The sequence below is a fragment of the Sciurus carolinensis genome, chromosome 2, assembly GCF_902686445.1.
Source record: "Sciurus carolinensis chromosome 2, mSciCar1.2, whole genome shotgun sequence".
NCBI lineage: Eukaryota > Metazoa > Chordata > Mammalia > Rodentia > Sciuridae > Sciurus > Sciurus carolinensis.
This window is the reverse complement of record NC_062214.1, coordinates 109631108-109643407: the sequence shown is the minus strand read 5'-3', so window position 1 is coordinate 109643407 and position 12300 is coordinate 109631108. Positions and strand designations below refer to the sequence as shown.

At 35.0% G+C, this 12300-nt stretch overlaps 1 protein-coding gene across 1 annotated transcript in view; it reads right to left on the bottom strand.

Annotated features, from left to right (window-relative positions):
• Window positions 1-681: 681 nt before the first annotated feature.
• Ubr1 (ubiquitin protein ligase E3 component n-recognin 1) overlaps window positions 682-12300 on the bottom strand; it is a 178747-nt gene continuing 167128 nt past the window's right edge. Inside the window, 4 exon segments of the mRNA XM_047538461.1 lie at window positions 682-3384; window positions 5569-5670; window positions 7003-7173; window positions 11343-11420. Of these exon segments, the coding sequence (XP_047394417.1) occupies window positions 3243-3384; window positions 5569-5670; window positions 7003-7173; window positions 11343-11420 (493 nt within the window). The 3' untranslated portion in view covers window positions 682-3242.

The window sequence follows — 12300 nt, the reverse complement described above, 5'->3', positions numbered from 1 at the left end:
TTTTTTTTTTTTTTTTTGGGTGGTGGTGCTGGGGATTGAACCCAGGGCCTTGTGCAGGCTAAGAAAGCACTCTACTCTGAGCGATACTGCCATCCCTAACATCTTTCTATTAGAAGAACACCTTATAGCATTTTTTTGTAGGACAGTTCTGGCGGAGATATATTTTTCTTAGAATTTCAGAATATCTTTATCTCTCTTTCATTTCTTAAGTAAGTTTTGCCAGGTATTCTTGCTTGGCAGTTTTCATCCTTCACTACTGTGAAATCTCACATCACTTTCTGTTGTCTGTAAGGTTTTTGTCAAGGAGTCTGCTGTCAGGTGAACTGGGACATTCTTATGAATTTTTTCTTCCTTTCTTGAGAATCTTCTTTGTGTTTTACCTGTAAGAACTTGATGTATCTTGGTGTAGACTTTGTTGAGTTAAATCTGACTGGTGATCTTTAACCTTCTGTTTTTATGCTATTTTAAAATGTATGCATGTCAAAATACATTTTAATGTTATGTATATCTAAAAACAAAAATTTTAAAAATGTACTTAGTGTATTAATATAGCATTAATAAATATAAAATATATGCATGTATCTACATACATATATTTGATATGCATGCTTAAAAAATATTTATGATGGAGTATATGATCAAAAAGTTTGGAGATCCACTTACACTAAAAATTTCTTTTGTGAAAATTTCCTGGACTGACAAAGAAAATTTTATTTAGAGCTTCTTTTTAGGTATAGATTTTTATACTTCAAACCCAAATCCCCAAACATGAGAAGTCCCTTTTTTCTTTTTAAATATACACATATATTTTATTTCAAAAAGCACAAGAACATTATACAAGTTTTAAATTTACATTTTTGCAATAAAAGATATCAATATATGTATTATTTGTATAACTTCATCATGGATGGAATTTGAATCAGTGGTATAAACATGTTGCAGTCACTAAATATAGAACATCACAGTGAACCAAAATGCATAGTTGTTATGAAATGACAAATGACCACTAGAAGGTGAACTCACAGCCCATACACCAACATAATAAATTAATTATACAGATATATGCTTTTCTTCACGGTATCATTAAAATTCTTACCAACCCCTTACCAAACATTAGAAAAACACAGTTCTGAAGCCATTCTGAACCAATTCCTTCACGTACTACACTAAAGAAAATAAAGTGACTTGGTTGCTTGCTTGTAAGTAAACTTCATAAGCATAATTAAATTGTTTGCAATGATGAAGGCAAACTACTAGGACATTTGAATATCACTAAAAATCCCTTGGACTGGGGGCAGCACTGAGACATCTACAGTGCAGAGATCTCAATCTCGTTAGGCAGAACTCAATAAGAAATGGGTTCTTTGGCAGTAAAGGTTGGCTGGCCAACTGTCCCTGGTTGTCCCAGAGACAGTCCCTCTGGGCAGCTTGATAGTTTAACTGTAGGATTTATGAAGTGAGTATAAAAAGACTAGAAATAATGTCAGTTTATCCTTGCTAAATGGAAGCCAATTAGGGCAGAAGTCAGTATCTTCTGTTGTTTATACTAACCCACATTTCACAGTCAAATAATCAATCCAACAAAATTATATAAGAATCTGAGGGAAATGTTCAATTTGTAATCATACTGGCAAATGTGACAAACTGAGTACTGAATTTTTGCATTCTCACCTGTTACTTGTTACAAATTATTCATTAGAGCGGCATCAATTTCCTGATACCTTCCAAATTGAAATTATCCCAAGTAGAAAATCATGATTGTAATTCTGAAGCCTACTCAAGCCAATCCCTTACTGCAAAATTCACTTTTCTTTAAGTAAAAATAACAAAAAATCTAGCCCCAAATGTGCACCACTGATCACTTAGCAAATATATCTTTACTTGCTTGCCTTTGCTGGCAAAGAAGGTAGGAAAACATTTATACACATACATGACAGCAGTAACCATGGGCAATAAAAGATGCAATCTTTGAATGCATCATTCAAACTGATAACATTACCAGAGACAACAGAATTTAAAATGGAAAGTTTCATTTTATATTTGTCTGCTGTTTTATATCACAACTTCTTGATATAAAAAGTTAAAGCCAAGAACCAAAAAGTCTATGCACAAATTTGGGAGAGCTCTATTATTTATAAACAAGATGGCTCAACCACAGCAAAACAGGACACAGACCACTGATCACATGGCTTGTTTGTAGTTATAAAATCAGAGTTTATGAAAAGGTTGCACACAGATAACAAATTAAGGATCTGTCTTTTACGAAGACATAGAGGATGGCAGAATTGGTTTAAATCTGATTGTTGTAATTTACAGTTGTTATGCTTCATTCATTGGGGGGGATTTTCTTACCCTCATTCTACAAATAGTTTATATCAGAACTATAACAGGTTTCTGAAAGTCAAATATGATGGTGCCAATCAAAAGAAAAGAGATCTCACTGTAGAAACTTGACTTTGGAAAATGCAAAGCATAACATAAACTCAACAAAGCTATTTGTAGTCAGAGGTGAGGATTTCAGGCTCTGCAGCATTAGGAACAAATAACAAATATGTTATCCTAACTTTTTAAGGTCTACAGAGGGAAAGATACTTTTCCATACTGGCAGAACTTGCACTCTGTACAAAAAAAATTTAGATTGATTTCTGGCTAAAGCAGCTGGTGGCACATTAAAGATATTTCCTTGAAAGGGAAATAATGAAGTTTACTTTTTTGAAATCTTTCTTAATGGAAAAACACTGAATGTTTTCTGCAACTTCTCTTTAGTTTCAAGAAGAACATCATGGATTATTAGAATCATGTCAGTGATTCAACACTAGCTGAACTATTTGAGAAAACACCAAATACAAAACTGCAGAAGAGTTAACCAACATATAAAAATGTCCACAACTGCTTGATGTGACTTCATTTACCAGGTGGATAAAATGATATGAAGTAGGACAGATTATGAAGGAAAATGAGTTTCCTGGAAATATTAGCAGAATCAGACACTTGGGGTGAACAAGCATTTCTTTAGTGTTGTAGAACATAAAACAGATTAGTCTATGTCCTTTTCCCCCTTAAAGTGTATTTGCTAATTGAAAGCAATACACCATTAAGAAAATTCTTACTGATATACATGAATCTGGACATGGAGCAAAAGACCCTCCAATACTTCCCCAGCCCTCAGAAAGATCTCCATAATTTAAAATCAGTCTTTATTACTGTTGTTATTCGTGATTGTCTTGAGGCAGAGTTGGAGCTCACAGTAATTGCCAGTTGAATCCAAATAACATCTGATTAGTTTCCTGGCTTCTAGCAATCTCTTCTATAATGCAGTGTTGTTGCCAGACCAAATGGAGCTTCCTATACCGTTCACGAGATAAATGAAGAGGGTTGCCTCTCCTTCAGGGGAAAACAAAACAAAACAAAACAAAACATGTAAGTTTTTTTTTTTTTTTTTAAATATTTTTTTAGATGATGATGAACCTTTATTTTATTCATTTATTTTTATGTGGTGCTGAGAATTGAACCCAGTGCCTGACACATGCTAGGCAAGTGCTCTACCATTGAGCTACAACCCCAGCCCCAAAACATGTAAGTTTGAATCAAATAACAGTAACATCTTTTTTGTTTAAATTAGTATGCACTCTTGAGATGTTCCTGGAACTGAGAGGCACCACCAGGAAAAGGTTTAAAAGAGATATCACTTCACTCTTGAGCTAAGAACTTGATATAGTACTTTGTCAGAAATTTACTCCTTGATTATTCAGGAAATAGGTCAAGGAAAACAGACATAATAGGACCTCATTCAAGTTCCAGTGAGATTTACAACTTGAAGTTATTTCTGGTCAGTTAGCCTGAATGGAGCTCTAATGGCTTCCTGACTTCTAACAGCTTATTCAGCTTCAACTTATGATCCTTACAAAGCACACGTTAGGTCTGAGGCAAACACTAAGTTCTCAGGTTACATTCTTTTACTCAGAAATATTTGGTTACAATTATCCTTATGATACAAAGCACCTTATGGTGCTAAGCAAATATTTATCTTTTTTGAGATGGAGGTCCTGCTATGTTGCCTAGGCGACCTCGAATTCCTGGGTTCAACTGATCCTATTTGTTGGAGTCTCCCAAGTAGCTGGGACAAAAGGTGCATACCACCACGTCTGGCTTAGGAAATAGTCAAATAAAATCCCCTTCAATTCTAGAGGTGCACAGTTTGTAACACTGTGTAATCCAAAATGACTAAAATTTGGAATTGCCAATAATGGAGAACTTGAAGATCCTCATTCCTTGAAGCATTCAGGTGCCTCAGCTGGCTACTAAACTGCTTAATTAATTTTAAAATTTGGCTGCTTTGTATCTTTCTGGAACTCAGTCATTAACTATTTTTACCACTCAGATCATTCAGTGTTTTTCTCCCTAAATCTAAAGTCAGGGCAAATGCTGTCACAATAAAAAATTCTGTATGGTCAAATAAGTCCCAAGCTTATTCATTCTAAGTAATATTTAAAAAGAACAAAATTGTGGTGCTGGGGATGCAGCTCAGTGGTAGTGTGCTTGCCTAGCATGGGCAAAGCCCTGGGTTCAATCTCTAGTACCAAAAAAGGAAGAAAAGAAAAATAAAAGAATAAAATCTTAGTTAAAATTAAAAAGAAATAGCTTACTGTTAGGGAATTTAATCTTTATGTAATTGTGAGACCACTGTTAAAGTGGCCTTTACCTTCTCATTCTAGTAAGTTATAAATAGGACCCCATAAATAGGACCTTCTGGGAAAGAACACAGAAAAGTTCAGGATTCTGCTAGGCATGGTGGCACATGCCTGCAATTCCACCAGTTCTGCATGGGAAGCTGAGGCAGGAGAATTGGGAGTTCAAAGTTAGCCTCAGCAACTTAGTGAGGCCCTAAGCAATTCAGCAAGACCCTGTCTCTAAATATAACAAAACAAAACAAACAAACAAAAAGAGCTAGAGATGTGGCTCAGTGGTTAAATGTCCCTGGGTTTGATCCCTGGTACCACAAAACAACAACAACAACAAAAGTTCAGGATTCTAAGTTTTCTGATACTCACAAGCAAAGAAGGCTGATACTACTAGCCAATGAAAAGCTTCAAATGTTGCAATGGAAACAATGAATATTCACTCTGAACCAAATTGTCTCACTGGACACTACAGATTTCTTTCTTTTATATACCAAGGCCATACCTTCTAAGTAATTAGGAAGAAAGGTTGGTTAAAGAAAATAGAACATGTGGGCTGGGATTGCTGCTCAGTGGTAAAGCGCTTCTCTTGCATGCGTGAGTCACTGGGTTCAATCCTCAGCATCACATAAAAATAAATAAATAAAACAAAGGTATTGTGTTCATATATAACTAAAAATATTTTAAAAAAGAAAAGAGAACACGCAACATTAGAATGTTTTTAATAACTCTGGAGAAGTGTTATCTTCAAATGAGGAATGCACAAAATTATTGAAAATTATGTTTAAACAATGAGTTACCATCCACATACTGTAATGTGACTAAATTAAAAAAAAAAATTATACAAGAGAAGTGATTGAAGCCTTCCTATTGAAAGAGAAATTCTTACTTCAGTCCAGGGTCTGTTTCTCCATATTCATCCAAGTAAGGGGCTGGATAGGCACACCCTCTGGCTTTTCCTTCAACCAGGACCACTCTGCATTCTCTGATTCTGAAACACAAAACAACCAACAGGAAACACTGTTAAATTCATATGTACAAATGTTAGGCACTGTACCAAAGTTAATCCAGAGTAAAGACATAACTGCTATCTGTAAGGAATTCACTATAAAGACAATATAAACACACATGAATAGACTACATTGTGTTTTCTTTAAATAAGAGAACAAACATTACTATTTTTAGAAAATAAAATAGCCCTTAGCCAAAGGTGGGTATTCAAAAAACAAACAAACAAACAAAAAATTACTATTTTTTCTTGAAGCAACAGAAAAAGATCTGTGGGAAATGGGACCAGCAATACTGGCTGGATATACGGAAGAAAGGAAGGAGGCTGTCCTACTTGAGCCACAGATACCCTAGAAAATGGTAGCTGGGGCTGTTCCTGTTCTGCTTCCTAACTCACAAACTGAGGAGTGGGGGTGGAAACAGCTTAACAGAACAGAACCACAATTTCTAATCTTATAGCTGAAGGTCAGTTATAATGTCAGTATAAAGACACTTCTGGTTAGAGCCAATCTTTAGCAGTGCAGATTATATAAAGAACCAATGTCAGATAGACTTGGGACTCTTGTAACAAAGGAATGAATAAGTACTACAAAGAGAAATTATTAAATGGGGAGAACGGAAAGCAAAAGCATACATATCAACTTTGAATTTTATTTCTCTCAGGCAATCTATGCTCTTATAAATAAATATTACTACTGTTCAATTCAATCTTTTGCTGAAAAAGTAGGAGAAATGCTAGGATGACACAAGAAGTGAAGAAAAATGAAAACGTTCAGAGAACCACCTGAAGTAAAAGTTACATTTATTTTTTAAATGGAAGTTTCATGACTCCAAGTTTTTTCATTATACCTGAATATTACACATACTAGAGCATTTATAAAAAGTCTCTCCTATTTAAGATTTTCTATAAATCATGGAAATGTGTGAAGAGAATGCTACTTTTTAAACTACTTATTCTATGATTCTTCTTAAATACAACTTCACATGAATAATAGGTTTATGCTGTAACTTCTTCTTTTTCATTTTTTTGGTACAAGGATTGAACCCAGGGGCACTTAACCACTGAGCAACAACCTCCCCTACTTTGTTATATTTTATGTAGAGACAGGGTCTCACTGAGTTGCTTGGGTTTGCTAATTTGCTGAGGCTGGCTTTGAATTCCCAATTCTCCTGCCTCAGCCTCCCGAGCCACTAGTTATGCTCTAACTTCTGATCAATCATTTACTATTATCATACTGTCCCATGTAATGACCTCTAGATTGGATCCACATTTCCCTAAGCTCCTTATCAAACTTCCAGATCATTCATTACTCACTTTAAGAAAATGCAGACTCCTGCTCCACAGTGAAGTGCATGAAAAATGCAAGCTCCAACCTCTTCCCCATTCACAATTTCTTGGCAACAAATGTTCTGAGAACATAGTATGGCCCCACAGAAAAGACAGAGGACAGGGTGCTTTCGTTCATCATCTGCAGATCGTGGACACCTGAAAAGGAAAGGTAACAATCAAAGTGGCAGAAAAACAAAATAAAAAAAAGCACCATGTATTAGTTAGCAATGAAGCATGTTTCCATACTTGCCTCTTTCTAGCAAGGAAAGATCTTAACAATGGAATATTTAATTAGGTGATTCCTCTTTAATAGCTCTCCACTAAGAGAACTTAAAAATACTGTGATTTGGTTAAGGATGTAGCTCAGTGTAGAGTATGTGCTTAGCATGTGCTTAGCATGTGTGAGATCCTGGGCTTTACCCTAGAACTAATAAACAAACCTTCTGATTAATCCATAGTAAGCAAATCTATTATTAAATAGATGGTATCCTGATAATTCACATAATATTTAGTGATTAAATATGCCTTGACGTTTACAGAATCTAGTATTCATTTATTAGTCAGCTGCCTGTATTATGCTGGGTCTCCAATGTTGAAGGAATATGATCTTGTAGGTATGTTATTATTTAAAGAAATGACATTTTGCAGTAAGTGTCCAAAGACTTTCCTCTTTGAACCTTAGTGGATCTTCAGGGTTGAAATGGAAGATTATAGCCTCTGAGTTGATGCACTTTCCCATCTCAGTATCACAGCAAGTCTTAAGAAGGAAAAAGTGACAACTGACTTGCTTGAACCAAGTAGTACTTTGAAACTTGACCATTTTACTTGGTGGTATGCTGGAGCCTTACTATAATGTTCCCTAAAAGGGAATAATGGCTATCTTTGAAATAAAGGAGTTTCCCTTACTCTATCTCTGCAGTATATGGACACAATGGGATTTGGATAGTAAAAAATAAATACAACTGGAGGAGAGATTCAGCTAGAGTCATAATAAACAGCATCAAAAGAATCTCCAATGGGTATTGACAGTTTCTTCTCTGATTCCCACTTTCTAAAGCAAGATAAGAAAACTACCATCACCTATACAGGAATACAGAACTCTCTGCACAGGCAATCCATTCTTGTCTCCTGAAGATGAGGGGGGTGTTTTTACTTTTAGGGGGGTATCCCAGAATATAATTAAAACTCTTTTTAGATAAAGCTCAAATATTATTTCTGAATAAATAAATCTTATTTGGCATCTTATAAAGCAGGATGGCTGAGTCTAAGTTACTAGTCAACCTACAGATGAAAAGGCAGGGGATTGGGGGGAAGAAGAGGTATGCCTAAAGGATATTAACTAAGCAGCATCCATCCAAGACAATGGAAACTGGTGATGGCAATAAAATTGGAAGAGATCATATGATTTATCGCCATTCTTTCTTTTTTTGGGGGGGTGTGGGTACTGGGAATTGAACTCAGGGGCACTCAACCACTGAGCCACATCACCAGCCCTATTTTGTATTTTATTTAGAGACAGGGTCTCACTGAGTTGCTTAGTGCCTCACTGTTGCTGAGGTTGGCTTTGAACTCAAGATCCTCCGGCCTCAGCTTCCCAAATTGCTGGGATTAAAGGCTGCACCACTGCACCCAGCCTCCATTCTTTCTTGAAACCAGTAAGTGGCAACCTCATCCAGGAGCATTTCACTGTGATTAAAGACTAACTCTTCTAAGATTCCCTCTAAGAGGAAATAATCTGATATCCTTGAACACTTAGAAGATAGTATCTTTTGACAGGGCTTCTGTAGTAGCAATGCAACTCTAAGAATAGGAGAATCACTGGGGAATGATGTGTCAAGTTATATTACTATATTGTGTACACGTACAGATAACAACAAATCTCACCGTTATGTACAACAACAGAGCACCAATAGAAATATGGGGGAAAAAAGGAGAATCACTGGATTTAGAGTTATGTGCAATCTTTTAAATTATCAACCTATTTTTTTTGAAGGATGAAAGTAAAGTGGTTCAACCATTCCTTTAGTTGGCTGACTAGCAAGGGAGTTATCAATTCTATGGTAACAGAGGCTGGAGTATAGGATACCCAAGCCCCTTCTGGGACATTTAACCCCTTCTAGTTTCATACCACATAGCAATCAATATCAGTACATCATCAGTAAGACTCGAATAGCGGAGATTCTTGTTATTTAATACCAAATTACTATTAGTTTCATGTCATCATTATCAATTTGGTTTGTGATAGGAGGTGATGTGATTCCACAGGAGTGTCCAAGATACATAACTGTATGTATAAAATTTTGGGCTGATTATTTTTAAAACATGATGCACTGTGATTCAAATATGAAATATTCACATTCCAATGGTTAAAGCAGATAGGAATATAATTTCTCTATTCAATGACAGACATCTCATTGGCAGTCACTGATTTTATGCTATTTAAATAATATCTTATTGAAAGGGAAATATAAGAAAATTAAAAAATTTAAAAATATAAAAAATTATTTCTAACTTTATAGGACATTATTACCATTTCTCTTATAAAATAACTAATAGGTAATTCATATATGATGTTACTAACGAGTATATTTTATTTTACTTCTCCTCAGTCTTTGTTATCTCCTCTTCTTTTTTCACTTGAAACAATCAATGAAAGGAGAGAAGAAAAAATAAAGTTTGATGACCACTGCTTTAGGTTCTGACTAAGATGGCAGAATGGCATGGCATGATGCCAAAAAAAGCTGAAGGGGATTTTCTTCTCTCCAAGATTCAAGCAGGCTTGACCCTGAGTCATTATGCTATTATCTGTTTTGCTGTTATGATCAGTTTCCATAAGATTTTTTTTAAAAGGGTTCTAACAACTTAATATAAAAAATTTGAGGAGTTCCAGAACATGGTGGGATAGGCAGCTCTAGGTATTGGTCCCTCTGATGAACCACCTATTGAACTAAAAAGAACTGTCTGAATCTACTCTTTAGGGACTCAAGCCTAGCTGAATATTTGCAGCAACTAGGGGACTGGTACATTTTGGTATTTTGTGTAGCAGCTACCATCTCCTACCCACAGTCCCATGACAGGTAGTTTTGGGAATGGGAGCTTGTGTTCTGGTGTGACTTGTTTGTGTCAGGGTGGGCCAAAGGAACCCTGTCCTACAGAAACTGGAACTACATGTTTGGATTTATCTAGTAGTTCACAGAGGGACAGACAAGCATGTGAAGAAATGAGATCTCACACACTGCTGATGAGAATGTAAAATGGTGCAGTCTCTGTGGAAAACAGTTTGACCATTCCTCAAAAAAGTTAGATACAGAATTACCATATGACCTAGCAAATTCCAGTCCTAAGTATATACTCAAAAGATAAAAGCATACATCCATACAGAAACATGTACATGACTTTTCATAGCAACTTTATAAAAGTTGAAATGAGCAAACAACACCATCATAAAATATAATATGAATGCCCATCAATGGATTTAGGAATAAACAAACTAGGATATATATTATGATGCGATATTATTTAGCCAAAAAAGGAACAAACTATTGATACACGCTACAACTTGGATAAGCCATAAAAAAAATGTTGAATAAAAGAGCTAGATCTGTTTTCTTCTACATAAAATCATGATGAGTGGCCAAATTTTATTTTCTATGATTTTCTAGTTTGGAGTTTTAGTTTTTTTTTTGTTTTTGTTTGTTTGTTTGTTTTCTCTAGATGATAAAATTTGAAGTATTTTCTCATACTAAAAATACTCAACTACAATTTCCCAAGATTTTATCATTAAAAGAAAGTGTACATATGGAAATATACATGCTTATTTCAATAAAATTAGTGTTAGAGAGAGAGAAAGAGATCGAGAAAGAAAGAAGCTAGAGCCAAAAGTTATATACTATAAGATTCCTCTTATATGATATATCCACAGTAGACAAATTCAGAGACATAAAGAAGATCACTGGTTACCAGGGAACAGGATACAAGAGAAATGGGAAGTGATTAGTAGGTATAAAGTATCTGGAGTGATGAAAAAGCTTTGAAATTAGACAGAGATGATAGGCATACAACATTGTGAATATACTAGAAGTCACTAAAGTGCATACTTTATCATGATTAACTTCATGTTATTTGGATTTTACCTCAATTTTTAAAAATGACAATCACTTTTATGGAGGATGCTCAGTGGTCAATTTGAAAAAAGTTTGTTGCTGGTAGTACAGACTAAGGAAACTATTTAAAATATACATACGTACATACATACACAAATGTGCACATGTGCACACGTGTACACAGACATACCCAAACTCACACACATTCTTTCTCTCTCTCACCTGAAATGAGAAGCTTGATTTAGTAGGCAGCTGTAGTCATCAGGAAGCTCTATCAAACTATTTCTTTTTCTAGGGTACCTAGAAGGTAATTTAAAAGGCAATTTTATTTATGAGTAAATAAGCCCAGATAAAAAATTGACCAAGGAGGACTAGGGTTGTGACTCAGTGGAAGAGCATTTGCCTGGCACATGTAAGGCACTGGGTTTGATCCTCAGCACCATATAAAAAGAAATTTAAAAAATAAAGGTACTCTGTCCATCTACAACTTAAAAAAAAAAAAAAAAAGCAACAACAACAAAAAAAAAAAACCTAAAAAGCTGACCAAGGCGATCAAAGGAAGAATATCTTTAAAATAATAAAAGGATTCAAAATTGCAATCCAAAAGAAATTCCACTGCTCGGTAGATTAGTGATATATTAGTGGACTATTTAGTAGTCTAGAATTCAACATCTTTCATCAGCTGGCTTTCTTTCTAAACTCAAGTTCCACTATTTCCTAAGACTACATTGTTTGAGCCCTATTTCTGAACTGTCTAGTAAGGGAACATAAAGTAGAAGTTAAGAACACAGCTATTGAAATTAGATACATCTGGTTATAAATCCTAACCAGATGAGGACTGAATATGTGTACGTATAGGCATATACTGCACAGACATAGATAACTTTGCTACAGTGTTATGTGTATAACTATATTGTAAATTACTCATGACCAAAAGCTGTATGTATGTTTTAACAATTTTAAATCTTCCAGAGTATTTCAGTACCATGATGGGGAAACACATCTAAAAGGTACAAAATGACTTGAAATTTTAAAAAAAAAAAAATTGTGTTAGATTACCAGTCCAAAAATATGTACTCATATTGCAAACTTTTCTTTTTCTCTATATTCTGAGATCTTGTTTTTCTTAGTGAGATATGAATACTACTGGATCGAAGCACAGGAGCTAGATCTATTATCA